The sequence below is a fragment of the Genypterus blacodes genome, unplaced genomic scaffold (assembly GCF_046128005.1).
Source record: "Genypterus blacodes isolate CSIRO-AG114 ecotype Tasmania unplaced genomic scaffold, CSIRO-AGI_Gbla_v1 ptg000195l_1, whole genome shotgun sequence".
Classification (NCBI taxonomy): Eukaryota; Metazoa; Chordata; class Actinopteri; order Ophidiiformes; family Ophidiidae; genus Genypterus; species Genypterus blacodes.
In genome coordinates, this window is record NW_027466995.1 from 421,301 (window position 1) to 443,956 (window position 22,656).

The window sequence follows — 22,656 nt, forward strand, 5'->3', positions numbered from 1 at the left end:
CTACGCCGTATAACTCTATCCTAGAATAAGTGTTGACTTTCTGTCTGCCATTATGACTCCCAACTGTGTAGCTGTATCCTGGAGACCATCTGAGTTTGTGGTGTTAATGCTGTGTGCTAAAGAGATTCAAAATAGAAGCTTTCAGTTTTTGTTTGTGTCATTTTTAGACTGCAATGTAGTAGTTCAGGTTCACGCCTATAATGCATCCAGTAAGACACACCAGGGGGATGGTCCCGAAATCTCTGTCTTTGATTCACGTAACCAGCAACATGTTACACATTTGTATTTACTCACATACGATAAGTTCAACTCACAAGATTTACCAGCGTTTCTGTCAGTACGTTTACAAGCATTTTAAAACTCTGATCATATCAAATCCAATTGTGCCTCACAGGAAGGGTCTGATTAATAACAGCAGGGTATGGTTTACACACACACACACACACACACACACACACACACACGGTGATGTATGAATCATTTATCTGAAACAGCAGCACCAACACCAACTCACTGAACTATAGATACATAAACTGACCACCATAGCCTCAGACATTACTCTAAGTATACACTATACTAATGAGAACTGGCTGGATATGCAAGAATCACAATGGTCCATTTTCTCACCTTCATTTGGACTCTTTCTGGGTCACTTCCTCTATACTGATAGCCACACTGGGCTCATGTTCCACCTGATGGGGCTTGTGTCTAATTGTAAACCTTTCCCCATGACGTTCTAAATGAGTTACTTAAAGTAGAATGACCGGATGGCATCTCGTCTCACCTTTGCTCGCCAAGTGCAAATGAAAAACTTTTTGAGAAATAATTACAGATAGAGATGAATGTCATCTCCCCCTGCTGAGGATTTCAAAAGATTAAAAGTCTCTTGACCCACTCCACAAACACAAACAGTGATAAAGCCAGAATCAGATTTTGGTATCTGCAGCCCGCAGAGTGCGAAACCCATCCATAGAAAAAGCTGCTTAGAGCGCAACGTTGTCAAAACCTCTGAACTGAGCTGTTAAGGGCACAATGAATAAATAAATGAAACAATGGGAATCATCTTGCTCGTGGTCTGCTGGGTTTTATTTTCACCCAACTTTAAAGTTGCGTTTTCATCGCTCGATCACACGGCGCAGCTTGTGGGAGCTTACTCAGCTTTAATAACCAGCAGCACTCTGGCTCCGTTCAGATCTATGGCTAAATCCCAGGTGAGTGACAGGTGCCAGCTACAGGGCTGTTAGGAGAGGCCGTTTGTTGATATAACCGTGTTTTCCTCTCTTTGAGCGACTGATCTGCAAAGGTACACATAAAGGCCCTCCTTCAGCAGTGTACACAGAGCACTTGGAAAGGAGTACATAAAAATGCCTCTACCCCCTCCTCCCTCCCTGCAACATTAAACAGTGTGGAGGAGGTATGATGGGAGGCAGGGGGGGAGGCTGGGGGAGTCAAACAAACGCTGGAGAGTGGCAAGTTTGCATTTGCCCATACCAACAAGCTCCTATCTCATTAACAAACCGCTGAAATAAAAGAGTGCCTTTTTGGCTCACAGCTATAAAAAAATTATCATAGTGATGATGTTCCTCAGCCGTCAACAGAGCTGTGATAACGTTGTTTGATGATGACTTTCCCATGAATGTTAAGCAGCCGCCGCGGCAGAGGAAAGGAGCTTATCAGCGCCTAATGCCCATCTCTAATTCCTGCCCTTCTTGAACTAGCCATTTTCTAACAGCGTTAACTGTCAAATTTACATCCCGTCTTAATGCCACTAAAGAGTACGGGGGATGAAGAGTAAATGACAGCAGTGTAATGAGGAAGGGAAGGCATTTCTTCCTCCTGCCTCTCTCACCCTCTCTCTCGCCCCGTCGCTTTCTCTCAGGAGGGGAGAGATTTCCACAATATGGGAGGTTTTATTGCTACTCCTGTGCCATGATGCTGTGCTGGAGAGCTTACCTGTGAACTTAGGTGAAGATGAGCTAAATTAGCTGCAGCACCTTCTGTAAAAGGGAATCTGTGTGTTGTTTTTTTTAAAGAATGGCTAAAACTGATGATGAAACATAAAGGGAAGCATTTGTAAATAAGAACGACACGTAACTAGAGGGTGAAACTAAAACAGAAACTACAACCGCAAAACAAAATCATCATTCCTATATAAATAAAGGTCATGAGGGAATATTTACAATACGGTAAGAACTAGATAAACAACTTGTACTATAAACTGTACACAGTATTGTTTTTCATCCAGTAATACTAATGCTCCTGCTCAGAATCTGTTTATATGTTCATAATCATAATGTAATCAACAGGCTCTGGTGGATCTGCTTCAACATTCTATTCCCACGTCCCTCCACCGATGCCCCTTTATTTCATTTCATTTGGCTGACAACAGTCCCAACACAATGAATGATATCAGTATTTTGATTCAGTCAAATTAAGGACTTGTTATCAGTAAACTGGCCACTTTAATTCTGTTTCCAAATTACTGTTTGCTGCGTTAAGTCGATTAAAAAAACGTTGAACTACTGCGGGAGCTTCACTGTGAAAACCAATTTGAATTGATAGTGTCTAATGTTTGATATACTGTAAATAGTAGGTAATATTTTTGTTATTTTAGTACAAGTAAATCCTCCCATAATCCAATGCTGCTCTACGTTGAAGGGAAAACAGAAACTAATATACGTATTAAGAGAAAATCCTACTTTCAGTGAAAACAAGAGTGCATACAAATAAAGCCTAAGTGCTGCACACAAACAGACGGGTGCCTCCATTATTTTCTAATTATATTATTCTTAATTTTTTTTTAGATATACTGTAAATATTTTCTTCTGAATGTGTTTTCATACTTACACATTATTTTTTTCTCTTATGCAAATGAGACAAGAGGAAAGTTTTTAATGTCCGCATGTAATTTAAGATGGCATTTAAGCCCGGTGCCATAGATGCTATCATCATAATTAATTCATCAGGTAATATTTCCCATTATTCCCTGGCATTACTTTATGTCAGGGTAGGTAATGAATCGCTACAAGGCCACGCACACAATTTAGTTTGTGTGTATGACCTTGTCTGCAATGTAAATGATAAAGTACACATTTGGAAAATGAAAGAAGGGATGTATTTAAAAGAAAATGCATATATGGGATAAAACGTGGAGTAATAGGTGGTATAAACGTAACTGTGAGATCAGAGGAGGATTTCATGTTCAGTCGTCCATCTTCACTTCACACAGGAAAATTGGAATAACGCTAAAGAGAAGAAAGGCTTCACCTGCCGTCTACGCTGTTATAATCAACCATGTAAGCGAACCTATGAATATGTAGCCCATTTCATCTGAGGGGTCTGGCTCAGGACAGTTTGTGATTAAATCTCAACTCCTCTGATTGGACCACGTAGAAATTCAAACTGAGCTAATTTCATGGCGATCTGGCTGCCTCCAGAGAAGCTATCTGAAAGGCAGGAGGATGTAATGATTGGGGCAGGACGAGACAAACGGATATATGTGAAATAAAGTTGAAGGGCTTCGTTCCTTCATATTTCAATTTAAATGTATTACCTTATCAGGTAAAGTCCTCCAGCTCTAAGATTACACCAATTAAACATCAAATATGGTGAACTAAGTGTGAATCAACAAATGGCTTGTGTGCTTCTGTTCAAGGGTTGACATTTTGCATTTCTCACAATGTAACTAAATGTCTCCGCGCAAAACAGCAAATGAGCTCGATCCTATCACAGCCTGGCTGACTGGCCAATCAACAGATAATGACGGGTTTTGATACAGTTTGTGATTCGTGATAGCGTTGGCTGCTGGTTGGAAACAAAGGCGAGAATTTTGCTTGATTGTCTCGGTTCCATTTGATCATACGCTGCTACTATTGTGTTTTTCCTGTCTTTGTCTATTGTTTAAACAAAGTGAGCAGATTTAGGATACTAAGGGATTAGTTCACTTTCAATTAGCATTTGGCTTTTTTGACATTTGACACACTAAATGTTCAATTGCTTTTTGGTATGAAAACACCCAAACTGCCCAAAGATCACCTGGTAATTCCTGGACATATCAGTCGATATCCGATCCATACAGCATCCGTCAGTCTGTCTCTTGCTTTGAGGAACCAAACGCACCATGGCTATGCAGTTTGCGGTTGCTGAGCTCTGCCTGTGGGCACAATGGATTTGACACAAGAGTGCTGATGAATCTCATCAGTTTAATGTGTTTATGCTTGCTAAGCCCTAAAAGCTTATTGCTGTTCAATGGAGTGCTACAAAGTTACCTAATTTCCCCCCTGGTCCTCTTTCAGCATGGAGCTCCTCTCTGGGTTTGCTTACACCAGGATGTGTCCCTCAACCTGTGGAAGACAGACGGCACGCTGTGGCTCACTGGTTCATGTTATCGTGGAATGAATAGACTTTTGACAGAAACACGGTGAGAAAAGATATTACTGTTATTCCACCTTAAATTCAACCATTATTCCCATAAGCATTGATCCCTTTTTACAGCCTTTTCACACTAAGTGCTTTAATCTTATCTTTAGCCCACCTCGCCAGTGTCGTATTCTAACCAACGGGGCTGCCTGCTTGGATGACAGCTAACAGCCAGTATTAATTAAAATGTCATGCCTCCAAATCAATACTGCAAAACTGTTCAAACACAACTCATCACAGCTGCTGTGATAAGCTTTGGGATGACAGGTAAGTCCAAAGAAAGAGATACAGGATGGGAAATATGCTGAGGGAGCATGTAACATTAAAAATGATGACCCCATGTGCGTTACTTCATCACTCACAATTACAAATTATCCACACTGTCACAGAGTGTGTGGCACTAAACTGACAGATCCATACGTCAGCACGGCGACAGAACTCTTTAGGTTTAGATCTCTGGCTGCTGTGTGTTGAAGTGACTAATACACACTCATTTAGGAAGGAGAGTGTCAGAGTGGGGTTTATCAGCGCCACTGAAATAGCTGCAATTCATCTGTTTATGTTGACGTTAAAGGAGGACACAACCAATTCCCTTCACTGGGATTCAGCGTTTGAAACAACTACTCAAAGCCTTTTGTGGCTGTAGAGAGGCCGATATATGCAAAGTCCGGGTAAGTGACCTCTATGACATCATACAGGACATCAGGTCAGTTTCGGACACTGCACAAATCTTTAATTTCACAAAACCCTTCCTGCAGTTGTTTCCACGTGCTAAATAGTGCCCCCCTATGGCCAACAAATTGAATTTAATGTGTAAAATCAATTATAATTGTATTCAGCTAAAAAAACACGACGCTGGTCATAGGTTGATTTCTTTAACAGGCTTCCGCTTTGAAAAGTTTTCACGTGTAAAGTTAGCAACACACAACTACTAACAGCCCGCTTGTAATATTCCAATTATTACGTGTGACAAATAAGGTCGATTCAAAACTTTGTGAGGTTTATATGTTCATACATAGACGCTGAAAGACTAGAGTTCAAAAGCAACGCTTGGGATATGGATAGAATGTGACAAATTCTGTCAGAGTAAATATGGTTTAATAAATGAATTAGCTTCATAAATAATGGCTGTAATGACATTTTAGGGGACAATAAGCCTTAGCGTTGTCAGGAAATAGTTGATGTATGAGTTTCATGCCTCAGCAGTTCCTCAAAATGAATAGGCTTGGGAAGATAGCAGGGGCCTGCAACCAGCCTATTTCCTAGAATTATCTACTTGTTGTCAATTTGCACAGTGGAATTACACATGCAAATTGAACTGCCTGCACAAACACCACTTGGAGATGATAAAAACAAATTAACAAAGGCTATAGAAGGAGGATTTATTTCACTGGCTAACCCAGGTCAAGCAATACATGTATTTTACGATTGTGTGTACCCAATTTTGGTGTAATTATATCAGCAAATTATTCTTTGTAATCTTATTATTCCCCCCCTCCTCCCCCCCCAACCTTCTTCTTACACACATAATTAACTTTCCTCACACCCTTATAATAAAAAAAATTAAAAAATAAATGTGACTTGCCTCTGCATCAGTTTAATCTGATTTGAAGTTCATTCTCCTCACCTTCCCGTGGCTGAAATACAGACGAGGGTGAGAGGTCAACAGTTTAGCGATGCAGCTGGAACTCCTGGGTGAGAGAGCAGAGGAATCTACACAGCAGAAGTCAGGATGTTAAAATATATATAATCACCTCTTAACATCATCCCTCATATTGGGGAGGAAATTAAGAGTCCCCGGACCTCCACGTTTGCTATTAGATATCTCATTTACTTTGTACACACAGCACTAATCTGCGCTAATGAATTCTGCCACACCAAGCAAGATCGAGATGACTTAAAATTATTACCACTTCCACAGATATGCCTTTCCTCATTTGAGGCTCAATTTGGCTGGCTGGCAAAAACAGTCTGTCACAGTAAGATACTAATAATTAGGGTTTTAAGATGATTAGTTTATCTCTGTGCACTTACAGTCCTGCCTCTTATCCACCATGGCCAAAACTTAATAAGAGGCTCTAAGTTTTAAACAGCCAACTCCAAATTACCAAGAAATGATGGAAATAATGAACTAGAGTGCATGCCACAGAGCAAGCGAGCGAGAGAGAGAGTAAGGGAGAGAGAGAGGGAGAGAGAGAGGGAGATGAGGATGGTGGGAAAGCTGCGAGACATTAATTCAAGTGTGAAATAGAACACAAAGTCTAGTAATCAATAAGGAAATGATTCAGACCTGTAATACCAAAACATGTTTGGTATTAACAAGACTTTGTGACTCTCATTTACCTTCAGACGCCGCCATGCTCATCAACTTGTCACACATGTAATTAAAGTGGTGATAATGCTGAGCGAGTGATACCAGTTAATAGTGGCATATTTTAGAGGATGAGATGAAGAGTTTACGCATTGCAGATGACATTTAATATAAGTATAAGCTATATTAAATGTCAAATATGGATGCTAGTACATTTCTGATGTTGGAGTGCAGGGAGGTCAAGGAGAGTGAAGCCTCCAGGTTTGCTTGTTTTGTATTTTGTCTTAAAAGGAAAATAGCTCCTCCACATATACAGTAGAGTAGAGTGTGTGTGACCCTACTGGAGTCTGGTGTTTGACCTTTTTTTATATATACATTGGTGTTATAGGTCTCACTCTTTATTCTACATTCATATGGCACAAAAATCCAGGCTATAATTTATGTAGATTATTGGCTTTGCAATAAGATGCAACCAAAAGAAAGCCTGATGTGAATGAGTGTGAAAGAGCAATTTAAGGCTAGATGTGCCTCTGCCAGTGCCAGGGGCTAGACAAGATTTGCATGCTAATCATTCTAATAATAATGTAATGCCCAAAGCAGTTTGAGCAAATTGCGAACCATTGGTCATAGAAGGAAGCTTATCTCGCCGGGAACATGACACAAATATAGGTTAACATTTGAATGATTCCTGGTAATTCATGGACCTGTCAGTAGCCCGGCTCACCTCAATTAGAAATGCTCCACAACTTACTCTTTGGCACACTGCAAAGACTGGACTCAGATTATTTCCGAGTTTTTAACGTTCCTTTAAACTCTAATCTGTGGTTAAATCCCCCTGAAAATGTTTTAAACGGGCATTTTTGCACCATTACGCTGCTCACTGCAAAACCCACACAAAACCCCTTTGAGAATGCCGTCTAGCTCTCCTGTTAGCTAACTCACAGCCAATAAGAGCTTTTGTCTCATGCTCGTTTTACTACTGCCCAGGCATTGTAAGCGCATGCTTGATTGGTTGGTGTCCCCCTTGCGTCGGCTTTCACCCAATCAGTGCGTTCGTAGCTTAAACGTCACTGTGTTTACCCGGAAATACAAACGGAATCAACATTGCTCATCGATTCCAACTGCGATTGACTGTTTCTGCGCGTTTTACAGCTAATCAAACCTCGGCAAAATAATAATAGGCGTGTAAACTGTAAACTCGCTATGTACAGCGGACTCTTGCCTAAGGGTTTAACGGAAGCCGACCTTAGTTCGGAGAACGAGGAAGAGGAACCAAAGTGTGAGAGCCTCGCTGAGAAGTTGAGCTCTGCAGAGGGAAACACAGAATCACATGTGGAGGTTCATCCGCCTCTTTATGATCCAGACTCCCCCACATGCAGCCTGTCTGGCATCTCCCAGGAAATGTGGCAAGTATGTTGCTTCTGTGCACAATGAGCTGTTGATCTATGTCTGCACACACACACTGAACTACAGACGAGCTTGCTTGCCTGCTTGCTGCACCCTCAGCTCCATGTGAATCCATGATTTAGACTCCCTGCTGAAAACTGTACATCATATGTTGACAAAAGATGATGGTGAGGGTTGTGATGCTTTCATGGAATCACTTGGTGTGCCTGTGTGTCTTCAGAAATTCCAAGATCTGCGCAAGAAAAAGGATGAGATGAAGCCGATGGAGGAGACCAGAAGAAGACACAGGAGAAAGCGCAAGAAAAGTAATAAACATGCATATTATATTCAATGTTTTACCAGTGGTTCTCTCTACTAGTCCTCCATGCTTCTCTGCTCTACCTTCACTTGATAAGCTTCATCAGGCATGTTCACCTGATCCACAGTAGGTGTCTCCCTGGTCTTCATTGGGTAAACACTCTTTTAGCTAAGCATGTGTGGGCAGAGCAGGGAATCGTACAGCTTGAGAACGAGGGTTAAGAACAACTGTTATGGACAACAAAGGAAAGCAAATGATGCCTGTATCACCCCACCACTACACTATCACTTTCCAGGTGACGTAGTGAAGTGTATTAGTTGTGTTGTAAAGCATTACACAAACTAATAGTTGTGTATCTTCTGTTATTTATCAGGAACACAAAGCAAGGAATCTACAGAGACAAGGTAACACCTATTACACAACATAGTTACAAAGCCAACACAATGAATGACAAAAACCCTAAATGTTGAAACAGTAATGGGTCAATACTCTGAGCTGAAAACGAAACAAAAACATTCAAATACTTCATAGTGTCATTTTCAAAATGTCGATTGATGTGTAGTGAATTGCCTTAAACATGCAAATACGTTAATATAATTGTGGAAAGTGTTTATTTGCCATAGTGTCTACATGTCAGCACATCCTGAGTGTGAGCACTGGTGGCTGAATGCTGCAGCAGTAAACCTCTTTCACTGCTCTAATGCTGTTACCATGCAGTGTCACACACTTTCATTAGGAAAAATTTATATGATTTCACCGTAGTGATGGAAATAGAGACCGTTTTAGGGACGGGCAGTGAGTGGAGGCACTGAATACGGTTTGCCTTATCACGCTGCTGGAATACCTGTAGTGAACGTTAATACACATTTTGTCTGTCAGCAGAGAGGATGAGGAGGAGCGCGGGAAGCACTGGGACGGGCTTAAGCAGTATTTCGGTGTAAATGATCGATTTCATCCTCCCGCATGTTCCAAACCTCCTCCAAAGGTAACACACACACACTCCTGTCTCCGCTCATCTGCTCCTCAGGTTTAGCAGCGTTTACGTCATAGCTGTTAGTAACACATGGCTCCCTTTGTGGCTCCGTGGCAGTGTATCCTCTCATTGTTTTATGTGATGTGACATTTGGATTATGTGACTGGTAACTCCACCTGACACTGAGAAGAATATTAGGGATTATGCTCAGCCACGTTTAGATTCGATTAGGAGGGATCTCTTTTGTTGTGTCACTGAGATGCGAGTTTTCTCCGAGACTCTCCTTGACTGGTGGAAGAGAGACTTAAAGGACCCGATGGAGACATTTGATTGCAAAAGAGCACATTTATAATAATTTAGAGATAATAAATAGACATACAGTATATTCCACTGCTGCTACTGCTGCACATTTATCATTGAAGCAATTAAAACTAAACTTTAATTAACTCAAATATATTTCTAGACCTAAAGATGAAGAAACGTTTCATGCAAAGGCTGCAAATTGCCAATAAAGCAAAATGAGGAGTGTGGCTGACCCAGTGAATGTTAACTGTTTTCATTTCAATTGAAAATCCCCTTAATAGTTATTTGGTGTATTTTATGCTCAGCTTATCTCAGAAAGCCACAGAATGGCGCTTTTGCAGATTTTTGGGCCTTATTTTGAATATGTTGAGTATGAAGGGATAACGAAATAATTAACACACTGAATGAAAAGGAACTTATCGTGTCAACATAATGAGGGACCTTCATCCTTAAAATGCAGTTACTTGTAATGAATACATCATACTTCCCTGATTACTGCCATGTTTTTTTTTTTGCTCACACACGCAAATTTCTCAAAGAAAAAGCTGTCATAGTTGTAAGATGTCATCACTTCATCACCAGGAAAGCATTTCTTTGGAATTTATAATACTTTTCTAATTATGGGCCGCTAATATGATTTTTGCTCGTGAGACATAATAGACGACAGAGAGCACGGATCAAACGGGATCCACTGACTGAATATTATGCAAACTCAAGACAAAGACACTTATAGTCAAATATATAAAAAGCATTTAAAGATGTGTAATGTATCCTGTAAGCTGCAGTTTGAGGCCTGATGGTATTGTTCTTTACTTCAAGATCCGACATCAGAGGCGACACAATTATTGCAGCTTCTCTTTTTTTGACGTGTTTTCCTGGCGTGATAAAATTTGGGAGGCTGCAGTAAATCTGTGGCTCCACTCCGTCAGATAGGCTCATCACTGCCGAACGGCCTCCTCGCCATCAGTAACCGGGGGCTCCTCCACACCCCCTCTTCTTAGGCCTGTAATGGAAATGTGTAATTAAAGAGTCACATTTATGTTTGGTAATCTCCTGTAGCATTTCTAAGATTTGCCCACTAATATCCAATCAAAAAGGTTTTCATTTGTGAAGGGAAATCTACATATTTGTAGTAATGGCAATCATATTAAAAATAAGGCCCTGGGGACTTTTTGAAGTTAGTCTTTGATTTTTTTTTTCTCTCTCTACCCCTAAAAAAAAAAATCTCTCAATTTTTTTCCTCATCTGCAGTCCGGCCTAGAAAAGAGCATAGAGGAGGCCATAGCTGAAGGGGACATTGCAAAGGCGGAGGAGATGAGCGACAGACTCGCCACTCGAGAGGTACGTTGTGCTGATAAGAGATCTTTGGGGTGCTCCTGCTGTGACAAATCAGGCTAATGGATCCGTGGCCATTTCTGCTGCAAAGACATAGAGGAACAAAAACACATGCAGACACCCACCATTGAGTCCTGCAGCCCTTTTCCATTGAGTTAATGGAAAGCCCTCCCCTTAGTTTTGAAGTGCTGCAGTGTCTAAAGGACTTTTGGCTCTGCTTTTTAATGAAGGGTACATTGCTTTCAAGCCAACTGTTAAATCATTCTCCAGGTAAGAGTTTCATACCTTTGAAGTGTACATGTCCCTAAATGCAGTGCCTGAAGTTTTGTAACTAACCGCCTTGGCAGGCATCAAGGATCAAGTGGTTTGAAACTAATTTAGCAGAAAATGTAGCTCACACACACATATAATTGCGGTTAAAAAGACATATAGCTATAGTATAGCTATAGTGTTGCTTCTCTACTGAGAGAATCCATGTGCTGGAGCATCAAAGTTAAATGGCTTCGTTTTGCCAGGCGTTTCAAACACAGGTTTTTTAATTTTTCAGTAACAGTAACACAAATATGGATGCTGTTCAGAATTTCTTCTTGAAAATTGCAACAGTAACTCGTATCATAGCAGAAAGCATCTTTATAAGCGATAACACGCTTGTCTGAGAGGTTTGTTCTTGTTTGTACGTCTAAAAGGGATCAACAGCTGTTTGTTTTTATATCAAAACCAGGGTATTTTATGATTGTGGCATTATCAACGAGACGTGTGTGTTTTCTATTGAAGCTTGAGGCAGCATGTTCTCTTCTGAAAGATGGATGACCTTCAAAAACAGGCACTGTATACCACGTGTTGAGAACCCTGCAAAAATTACAAACATGTTTGTTCGAAAACTCAGATTAAGACAAGAAATCCTCTTTTTTTGTTTCAGCCATCATATAATTAACACCATAATGAGGTGGAATCTAACTGGTACATTTCTGAGCATGTTCACAATCCATCCATTTACCCAAACCAGTCTGCGCATGCGTCTGTAAGATGCAGTCATGTATGTTTGGTGAAGTGAGTTAATAGTGCAGTTTTCTGGATGGCTTAAATGCTCAGATTAAAAAAAAGGGAGGTTTTATTACAGACATAGGACGTGCAATGTAGTTGTAATGATCATTGAAGTCCCATTGCCTGCGTGGCTGGGGTGTCGGTGTAATGGACATTAATGTGCACCATCAGAAATCTTCACATTCGCACGTGAACTCAACTGGAGTTGAATGAAAGCTTTTGCTGGTGGCACCTGTGCGGCGCTTTCAGAAAGCCTCTTAGAGCGTTGGGTAGATTGGTTCAGGCTGGGCTGAGGTTCTCGCCTCCCTGGCACCTGGCTCGCATCTTGCCAGGAACGTGATGGGACTTGACAGCCGTCTGGCAGCCACGACTCATTGTTTAGCGGCGATAACTTCGTCTCACAAGAGTCGTGAAATGACCATTTTAAAATCCCTTAAACCGAGGTGAAGTTCTGAAAGCGTTGCATCTGAATACAAAGAAAGAGTCGGTGGGCCAAGGAAAAAGCTCAAAGTTAGGCTGGATTGTGGTTCGTCTTAAGAAACGTAAACAATAAGGCAGTTGTGCTTTAGATAGCATTAAGACCAACGTGTTTATTTATAGCGCTCCTATTCGCTTTTTGACAGGAGCGCTGTGACAAACATTTAGAGGATCAATAATCCCCTCTGTGGCCAGGATCAATTTCAGGGTTATAATTGAGTGGCTCATTTGGCTACGGAATGGCTCAGATGTTTAATTTGTTTACGGTCGCAACACCGACATGATGATTGTGGCAGGCTCCTCGCCGGAAGAATGGAAGCAGGTTATTCCGGAGCAAAAATTTAAAGCATCTCGACAGCTGTGAAGAACTAAAGAGGCCTGTTTGTCCCTCTAGGCATTGTTTGTAAAGCAACAGACGCTGGTACACGTCAGATGACAATGTTGTAGTACATTTTCATCCCCAATCAACGCTTTTTTCCCACTTATCTCCTCTCACCAAAGGGAAATGGACGCAGATTAAGAAAGCCTGCTGTCAGAATCCCTCCTTTTATAATACAAAATAGCTTGATTCTGCTGCATTGAGCTCTCTCTTTCTCCCTCTCAAATCAATTAATGATTTCATTGCTCTACTTTCGCCTTTTTAATCTGGACATTAAAACAATTTGTTAAAAAACCTGGGTTTGAAGGCTCCTTACAAATTCCGTGATACAGCCTCTTTCATCTGTCTAACTTTGGAAATTGTGTTGCTCGGATATTCCAGGTTGCTTTAAGATTTTCCTATCGTTGCAGCATTTCTCAAAGGCTCGGAGTCTTTGTTTTAAATGATTACATGAGGAAATATTCACTCTTTAAAGGAAAGTAAGGAGAGGTAACACAACAAAAGGCAGGAAATATAACTGAATGCTTCCACACTGATTCCTCTCTCATATTGTCGTCTGCTGATCTTTTCTCCACTTTTGGATTGTTTTCAAAAGCCTCAGAAGTCAGAAAATGCTGTAAAGAGCTTCTGGCCCCTAAAGTAGTTCTAACAATCCAGTAGATTAAATGGTGCAAAGTCCTCCAATTAAGAAAGCTGAGTTTCCATCCTTTGATTACCGCATATTATTTTACACTGCTGTAAGTTGCATATGGGCTAATTAATTTCTGTAATGAGCATAAGATTGAGAGGCTGCTATATATAACCGGCTCACACCCAGTGTGGAGACTCGATAGCATCCAGCAGCTCACATGTCAGAGATTGATTCCTCACGCATTCCAAGTAAGCGAGCCAATGCAATCTCAGTCAAGCTGGAAACTGATAAGTCATCGGTACCACAAAGCACAGAGAGGCGGTCGATGCCATCTCAATTATTTATTGTTGTTTAATGTCATAGAAAACATTAAATATCCCACCAGAATGCATGGATACGTTTTGAATGACATTTGTTGGGCGATGTCAACGCTAAGTCATGATAAATATCAGGAAAGCAAAAGCTATTTAATTGACTTTACCGCCGTTAGTGTTTCATTCAGCTTCATCCCTACAATACATCATTATTGCTTCTCTCCTTTTTTCTTTGTACAAAATGTAATAACCAGACTCTTTTGAAATAGTCAGGAGCTGTATTTTATATACAGTAAGTGGGTATATTTCAAGACAAAAGACTGTCACGCCGTGTTAGCGCTTTCAGTTCCCCCTTAGCACTCATCACAGCCATTAGAGTGGCATTACCACTTCAAAACAGAAACTCTTTCCGTCTGGCACAATAGGAGGTGTCAAGTCCATTTCATGACATCCAGAAGCTAAAGAATATGCAAAACCAAGCAGAGTCGCGTGGCTCCCAGCCTCCGCCGAAACCACAAGGGAAAGAAAATAAGCCCGCAAATGTCTGACGCCCCGCATAAGCAAAAATATTCCAAGGAAATAGGAATTTATCTGACTGGAACATACGACTGCCCTCCCACCCAGAAGTTTCTATGATCTCTATACTCACTATACGTCTTTCTTAAATGGAGCTCATTGCTATTCACTCTGCCTTTGAAAGAAAGAAAGAAAGTGCAGAATTGTCCTTTAGGTATAGATTCAGGTACAATGTAATGATGTTGCTCTTGCATTTGGCCCAGTAATTGAAATAGTACACCAACAGCGTTTCCTACTTGTTGTAAATGTGACTTGGGGTAAACATTTTGGGTCCCTAGGATTATGTTGACATCCCATAATGCAGTGCAAGTAAGAGTTTCCATAGATTCTGAAAACCAAAAGTCCAACCAACACAAAGACATTGTGACAGAACAGTAAATGCATCTTTATACAGAAGATCCTTCATGTTGGATTCTTATATTTGAGCATTCTGCATTCTGTTTACATGTAAATGTCAGAATCTCTGGCAGGTGTCTGTTTAATTGATATAGCACGACAACAGTGTTGCTGCCATTTTGAATCAGTGTGCCGGTGCATTCAACTGCATGGTAACAATGGCAACAGTATCGCTCCTGAGGTCCACGATATCTGTTTACGCACTTCTGCTGGATTCAACCGACCACAAGCAAACAACATCACACAACTTGATGCCTATGGTCAGCAGCCAGAGTATACTTTTGATGATGCACTCTGAGGAAGCCCGCTATAGAAAATAAGTGACTTGTGTCTTGTATTTATATTAAAATACACACAGTCATCTATTATTTCCAATCATAAATCCATTTGAATGTCTTGCATTTACTGGCCCAGATGACCGATTAGTGTCCTATTTTACTCAATGAAGTTCTTACTGTCAATGATGTAGAGAATCATAATCAATGTGTTTCATGTTGAGTTATGTGTTCTAATGGTCTTTTAGGAGCTTTTGTGTTCTGTACCTTTCACAGCCATGGCTTCCTGTGGCCTTTGAGTGTTGGACCTCCTTTTTTCCTCCAATTGTGTTTGGTGAAAGAAAGCCTCTGCCCTTCTCGTGTTTAGACCAGTCAATCTACAATACCTACAATTTACCTTTATGAGCATATATCATTCCTGTACTGTTTGAACATGTGGATGGGCTCTAATATCCCTCATTATGTACCGGCTCAGGTTTCAATAGAACACAAGCTGCTGAAAGGAAACGCTGGCTGTCCTTGAAATCGACCCTTTGGAAAGCCTCGCTTTAAATACGGCGAGACAAAGGTGGCACAGCAGGTTTTTGTTGGAGGAGACATGGTGCCTTAGTGGAGACAAAAAGCCGAACTAAGAGCGTTTCATGTTATTTATGTCACTTAACACCTTTTTTCCTCCCCGCCACCTTTTCCTGCCGAGCCCGTGTTTGTAATCGAAAATTAATGAGCAGCGCTTTTGTGGGAAACGGTTCTTATCAGATTTTTTTACTCCCCACACCCGAATATGAGGCTGACTCCGCCCCCACCCGTCCCCACCCCGCCCCCCGCAGGCCACAGAGCACTGCGTGTCTGTGTGTGTGTGTGTGTGTGTGTGTGTGTAGGAGCAGAGTTTAGGGAAACTCTCCTCTTTGTTCGTTTTTCCTTCAGCGTAAGCAGCAATTTATCGCCGCGTGAACTTTTTATTGTATCTGCGGATGACTCGCATTAAAATTTCGCCCATTAATTTTGAAATGGATTTTTGAAATGGGTACTGAGCTTTTATCAAATGCCTGCGAATCTCATTTGGATTATTGTATTTCATTAATTACTTGATAGACAAAGCATACTTTTCAATGTAGATTTGTGTGCTGTTTAATTAATTAGCATGTTTTCTCTTTTAATTAAAGCCATTTTTTTTAATTAAAGCCCACAGCAAAACACATATATAATTTGTTTGTAATTAGGCCTTAATTGGTGGTAGTGGAAGCTTAGCACCCTTGGTTTCTTTTTTCATGATTGCCATTTTATTGCCAGTCAGTCATTAATTAAACTGTTTTTTTTTCTAATTAGCTTATAAAACTGTTGATGGCATATTATTGTAAGTGTGAGTTCAAAGCTTGCTAATAAGCTCTACTCTACTCAGAATAGCTGAGATAATGGACTGTGCACAAAGGCGGAGAACTTTCAGACATTGGTTTGTCTGTGTGTGTGTGTGTGTGTGTGTGTGTGTGTGTGTGTGTGTGTGTGTGTGTGTGTGTGTGTGTGTGTGTGTGTGTGTGTGTGTGTGTGTGTGTGTGTGTGTGTGTGTGTGTGTGTGTGTGTGTGTGTGTGTGTGTGTGTGTGTTTGTCATGGGCGTCTCGCATCAGATTACCAGCAGGGAAAATAGAGACGTCGCCTTTCACTGTTCGCCGTCTCCCCCCCCCCTTACAGTGGCTGTCAAAGATCACAAAAACTCACAAGGCTGTTGCATCCAAACGGGTGATATAGTTTAAAGAGGAGAGTGAAGAAAGTGTCGAGGAATCAGATGTGACTGAGTCCTGTGCTGGAACATACAACCAGGACATTTACCTTCACTTTAAGTCTCCATTTTACTCCTATTAAGGCAATAAATCAGCTTAAATCAGCATTGTGTGTAGTGTGTGTAACAGATTAAGCGATCAGCTCACAGTGGGCCTACAGCTTCATCGACCTTCATTGATCCTTTGACCTCCTTGTTGTGTCTTGGTGGACGCGTTGAGACACCGACGGCAGCAGAGGCGTTTTCTTCTCCCTCCACACGTTCACTTCTAAGGAGACTTTAGAGAGCTGCAATAACGTGCGAGCAGCCTAATCTGATATTCATTCCTTTCTTATATAGCCCTGCTTTCCAAAGTTGACTAAGGCCACATTATTTAGGCATTAAGGTAGTGTGATAAGGGAATTAGGCCGGTCATTAATCGTTTACACGTCAAATGCAGCAGAGCAGCTCGGGGAGGTGATTAAGCGAGGCAAAGCCATATAGCCCTTGTTAATCCGCCTCTCACACGTTTTAATTGGAAGAGGCTTCCCTGGATAGGAAATTTATGAATGGGTTTAAGGCCATTTCTTCCTTAAAGCCATCATTTATTTCATATTGTTAATAGGAGGTTTAACACTTTATTCACACGAAGACATATTTTCTTCATCTTTCATTCCGCTATTGTGTGTTTTTGCGTTGAATTGTCACAGCGTGCGTTTGAGTCTTGCACTACTGGGTGAGCCAGAGAACGACGTGGTAATTCTTCTTATTTATCAAACGTGTGAGAAATGACGCAGGGGAACAAACGCCATGAATTCATGACTCGGGCTGTCGTATGTTGTGCCGGTTTGTTTGGATTGAGACCCCCGTGTTTGGGCGTCCACTTGAATCTCCATGGCGACCCCCCCCTAACTTGAATGAACAGAAAACCCTACTATTGACTTAACCCTCCTAGTGGCCTTAAGCTGCTGCTGCTGCTGCACCAGCATTGTGCACCATGAATTTTTCGCCTTCAAATCTTCTAAAGGTCAAAGTATTAATCCTTTGAATAAACCTTGTCTTTAACGGGGCTCTGCTCAGGCCACACAATAGAGAGAGAAAGACAATTCTCCAGAAAAATGGCTGTGATGGACACTTAAATATATATTAATAAGAGCTGCAGTGCTAAGAATTGTCTTTTAATGAATACTATAACCAAAGACAGCAGAGGGTTTCCTGTCTTTGCTCTTTATTCCCGCTTTGTGTGCACATTCCTATTTTTTCCCCTCCCCTCCTTCTTTACCAGCCTCTGATGTGAAAGGATTTGGCACTAAGATGCACTGAAGAGGAGGGGTACAAAATCCTGAAAAGTGGATCAGAAAAGTAAATGAAAAATAATGTCATATTACTGAAAATATGAGAGGCTAATTTGTGCCGACTTTTTGCTAATTTCGCTCTCGCCACAGAAAGAGGAGCCGTCACCTGCTCGGCGCCACAGCGCTGACAGTGCCAGTGATCCATGAAATAAGCTGCCGCTGGCTTTGTTCAGATAAGAATGAACAAATCTGCACAATGTACTGCTCTCGGAATCTCATTTTCATACTTGCATGCAGGCTAAAAGAAATAAGCTGTTTGCAGGCTTGATTAATCAGACATTTGAGGGTTGGGTTTTTTTTTTTTGTCTCTTTGATCTGTTCTGTCTCCTAGGTAACTTGGTTGACATTAATGTTGAGCCCCAGTAAAGACAATGAGGGATTGTAGACTATACTGATTTAAAAAAAAAAAAAAAAAAAAAAAAAAAAGAAGGAAAATGTGGGGAGACCTTTTTTAAAGCTTGAAATATAGCAAAGGCTGTGTTGAAAAGAGAAGAAATGAGGCGCATGGAAGTTGGTTTTAATGTCAGGGAACGTTTGAGATTCTCCACACAGGAGAGCATTTTGTGAGCATCATGCAGATTTATTCCACACACCTCTACCGATTACTTTAATTCCAGCGACGACAGTGAGCACGAGAACCTTGCGATTCATAATCTCAGCCGGTATCTGAAAGAATTCCTCACTAACACGTTGCTGCTGTGGCTTCTATCTTGTGCGTGCATCTCTCCCCTGCAAACACAAGAGCCATCACCCCTTTGTGACTCTACAGCCGCAGCGTTTGTGTCAGAAACACGCGTTTGCGGAAGTTAAACCTATAAAATGGCAGGGAATTAGCAAACTGTCATAGTGTGTGTGCGCTCCAGGTTATGCAGACGCTTTCACAAATCTTGCAAGTGAGTGTATAGATGAATGCCTGGAGGGCCCAGCCGGAGCCCAGTACCAGCAGCCAGGCGAAGCCCTTATCTTAAATCCAAGCAAAGTACCATTAATCTTTTTGAAAGACCTTTATGGCTTTTAATGTATCCCAAATTAGAACATTTTACACCCTTGGTTCCTGAAATATGGTGATAAAAAGCCTTTAGAGTTTAATTTTTCCTGCCTGCTCGCTCTGACCTGCTTAATCCCAGCATGCATTAGGAGATATTTTAGTTTCAGTCTTTCTAATAAAGTTTATCCCACTTAATTATAATTGAAACATTTTTTTTCAAGCAGGTTCTTTTTTTTTTCCCTTTCTTTTTTTTCAAGTGGCACAGTGGTGGCACATTTCTTCATTACCTTAAGACTTTCTCCCCCCACCCCCTGATTGTCCTCTGAATATTAGAGAGAATTACCCAAAGGTTTGGTGAAATTGTTTCAAGTTGTTTATCAAAGTTTGCCTTTGCCTGAATAATAAACCTATCTGAGGAGCGAGGGAGGGGGCAGGATTTCTCCCTTTGTTTCCTGTGCGGCTGTGTGACTGGGGTTATTGGGATTATTCTGCTTCACAATACACACATGTCTTCTCTGGGATTTGAATGTTTGCCTCTTGCAGTCACGGTCATTCTCTTCACTTTTGATTCCTAGCACCCGCCTGCAGGATTTCTTAACACAAAGTCAGCCGCACGCTGGCGACGAGTGGAGAAAATGCCTCTGTAACAGGAAATGAATGGGTTTCGCAGTGCGTTTGCACATTAAACAACAATGGATGTAATCAAAAAACAAAAGAGGCTTCCCCTCCAAACACCTCCAACAAAAGGTAACAACCATTATAATGACTTCAATAAAATGCTCCTTGTGTAATTGACTGAGCTATGGAGTCTCTCTGTCCTACTGCTGTGATCACTGTGTGCAGCCTTAATACACTCACTGTATCTGGGGTGCTGCAGATTATAAACACCCATCGCACTTAATAAGAAAGAAAGGCAACACAGGGAGAGAAATGGCACCGCTCATCTCAAAAACAAGAATCTTTTCATGTTTGTATTCCTCGAATATCAACCAGAATCCCTCTCTATATGTTTCAAACCACTTTGAATGTAACATGCAGGGAGAGATACCAGCAGGCATCCAAAGCAGCAGAAGAGGTTGCATATGCAGGAATAGTTTAATCTAATTGCCTTCTCTCGCTCTCTCTGACTCTCTCTCTCTCTCTCTCTCTCCCATTAAAAAGCTGGGGGTGAAGATCGCAGAAGCTGCCGATTGTCGCAATTTTGCGCAAAGCAAACAGGAGGAAGAAGATCTGAGAGTGGCGCAGAAAAGACAGAAGCAAATTCCTTGGGGGTATGACATCGCTCTCTCTCTCTCTCTCTCTCTCTCTCTCTCTCTCTCTCTCTCTCTCTCTCTCTCTCTCTCTCTCTCTCTCTCTCTCTGTCTCTGTCTCTCTCTAGTGTTTGCCATCAAACCTGCCTTAAGTTGAATGTACTGTATGTTTAGTTTCTGTGGAAGGATATTGTCAAGAGGTTCTTGACGATTTTTATGTTTTTGTCTTCTAGGTTTGAAGCTAAAAGACGATGGGAAACCAAAAGCAACATGGGCTACATGTGACAAATACAGAGGAGGGGAGAAGTTGGTCGGTTTGTTGTGTTTTTGACTTTCACAAACGGATCCTGTTCCTTTTTCTAATCCTTGTATATTTGAACGCTTCACGTCGGCGCGTCGTGAGGGGTAGAAGTCACACAGTCGGCTGAGGAAAAAACCCATCCAGAGAGTGCAAGGCGAAGAAAACATGATGGAGCATTCAAATTAATTCCTAAGGCGCCCATTGGTGTCTGCTTTGTGTTATTTTTCATTACATTTCAGTGATTTGAGCCTTTTTCCCTCCAAATTAAATCTGGTGTACATTACTGGATGATGCGTTTATTTATTGCTGTAAAGTGGGTTAATCATCAAGGCGCTCCTTTCTTCTTCCGAGGGAGAGAAAGGAAAGATTAGGGCCCTAATGCAATGTACAGGATAATGTGCGATAGGATTTGCGAGTCGAAAATGAAATTTGGCTGCTGTAAACTGTTGTGAGCGGCCATAAACTGAAAGTTGCGTGGAGCGGCGAGCGTTGACACATGAATCGGAGGCTTTGCTGTTGGCCCTCACCCATGCTGTGAGACAGGCTATTGTTTCTCAGCCCAAACAAGATGCACGCAGTGTTTCTGGAAGCCTACGCTCGTGGCTCATTGTGCTATGAGCTCTCGTCTGCATCTGTAAACTCGTCTAAACCTCTGTGTTTCTCTCCGCGTCTTTGATCTTTTTCTTGATCTGCGACGTCGTGCGTCTGCAGATACTCACACTTCCAAAAAGCATCTTCCACATTCCAATGTTAATTGCAAACTGCATGCAAAAAAAAAAGAGCCAGAGCGATAATTGCTTTTTTTTCATAATGCTTGGTTATTTTTTCAACTATGGAAAATGATTGCTTTGCTACAAGGTAATGAGAACTAAAATTAGTCCACCTAAGTTGTTTGTATTGCACATATTTGGACATTTTGTCCCCTGGTGCAGTGCAGATTTCTCATAGTTTGCTGTGTGGACTGAATCTCTACGAGGAAGAATGAATTCATCAGCAGTAACATTTGTAGTTATTACACTTTATGCAAGTGTGATATAAAACACCTGAGCTAAAGAAACCGACATACACACCAGTGAAAATACACACTTAATGTTGAACCCAAAATGAAGCTTTTTGTATTGTTTCACATTCAACTTAATCTCATCCGAATGACTGTGTGAAGCTGTCAGTCTGTGAGAATTGGTGCTAATTAAACTATTAATTATCTCTGTAATTAGATACCAGTTTAAACTATGTTAAGTCCATCAAAGTACAACATGGGATTTCTTCACTTTGATGACAACTATTAAAAAATATATTTTGACGGAGAAGTGAGGAAACGTCAGGGATGTTCTAGTGCTTCATTAACACCACAAAAGAAATTCTCTGTACTTAATATGATAGGAACTTCAATGTTTCAAATGTTTCTTGTGTTGGTTTGTGTTGGACATACAAGAGATGCATCCATTCACCTCAAAAGTATGGAAAAGCCTCCAATTTTAGAGACACTGAGATAAAACAATGATTTGGTTTGCGTGGCTCAGGATGGTAGACGAGTCCTCTTGGAATTGGAAGGATCCCGGTTTGATTCCAGGGTACAGAGCCTGTCTAAGTGTTGTTAAGCAACACCCTGAATCCCTGCCTGGTCCCTGTATGGTGTGAACCTACCATCAGAGTATGAATGGCTTCATTGTAAAGCACTTTGAATAAAATCCCTATATAAGCAGAGAGTTATTAATATTATTACGCTTGTCAGTGAACGTGAGTGGTGCTGATCCACGGCCAGCGCAGCTCTATATCAATAGCATCTCCCTTTATTAATCTCTTTGAACACAGGATAATGCCGTGAGCAGAGATGATTCTGTTTTTAAGCTGGAAAATCCACTTTCCC

General features: G+C 41.2%; 1 protein-coding gene across 2 annotated transcripts; it reads left to right on the forward strand.

The window, feature by feature from the left end:
- The first annotated feature begins 7,806 nt into the window (after positions 1-7,806).
- Positions 7,807-21,069, forward strand: fam204a (family with sequence similarity 204 member A). 2 transcript variants are annotated; one of them, XM_076169232.1, is made up of 7 exons: positions 7,807-8,140; positions 8,358-8,442; positions 8,809-8,839; positions 9,315-9,420; positions 10,963-11,052; positions 20,397-20,506; positions 20,719-21,069. In XM_076169232.1, exons 1-7 carry the CDS (start codon positions 7,934-7,936, stop codon positions 20,768-20,770), a joined length of 681 nt encoding a protein of 226 aa, XP_076025347.1. In that variant the 5' UTR covers positions 7,807-7,933; the 3' UTR covers positions 20,771-21,069. The 2 variants fall into 2 exon arrangements, with proteins under 2 accessions (XP_076025347.1, XP_076025348.1); XM_076169233.1 differs by having other exon boundaries at positions 9,318-9,420.
- The last annotated feature ends 1,587 nt before the right edge of the window (positions 21,070-22,656 follow it).

Bases quoted from the DNA above. Each gene is read 5' to 3' on its own strand.
- fam204a (XM_076169232.1), top strand. From the start codon at position 7,934: ATGTACAGCGGACTCTTGCCTAAGGGTTTAACGGAAGCCGACCTTAGT. The intron at 8,141-8,357 runs GTATGTTGCTTC...GTGTGTCTTCAG, and splicing joins TCTCCCAGGAAATGTGGCAA to AAATTCCAAGATCTGCGCAA. The intron at 8,840-9,314 runs GTAACACCTATT...TTTGTCTGTCAG, and splicing joins AAGGAATCTACAGAGACAAG to CAGAGAGGATGAGGAGGAGC.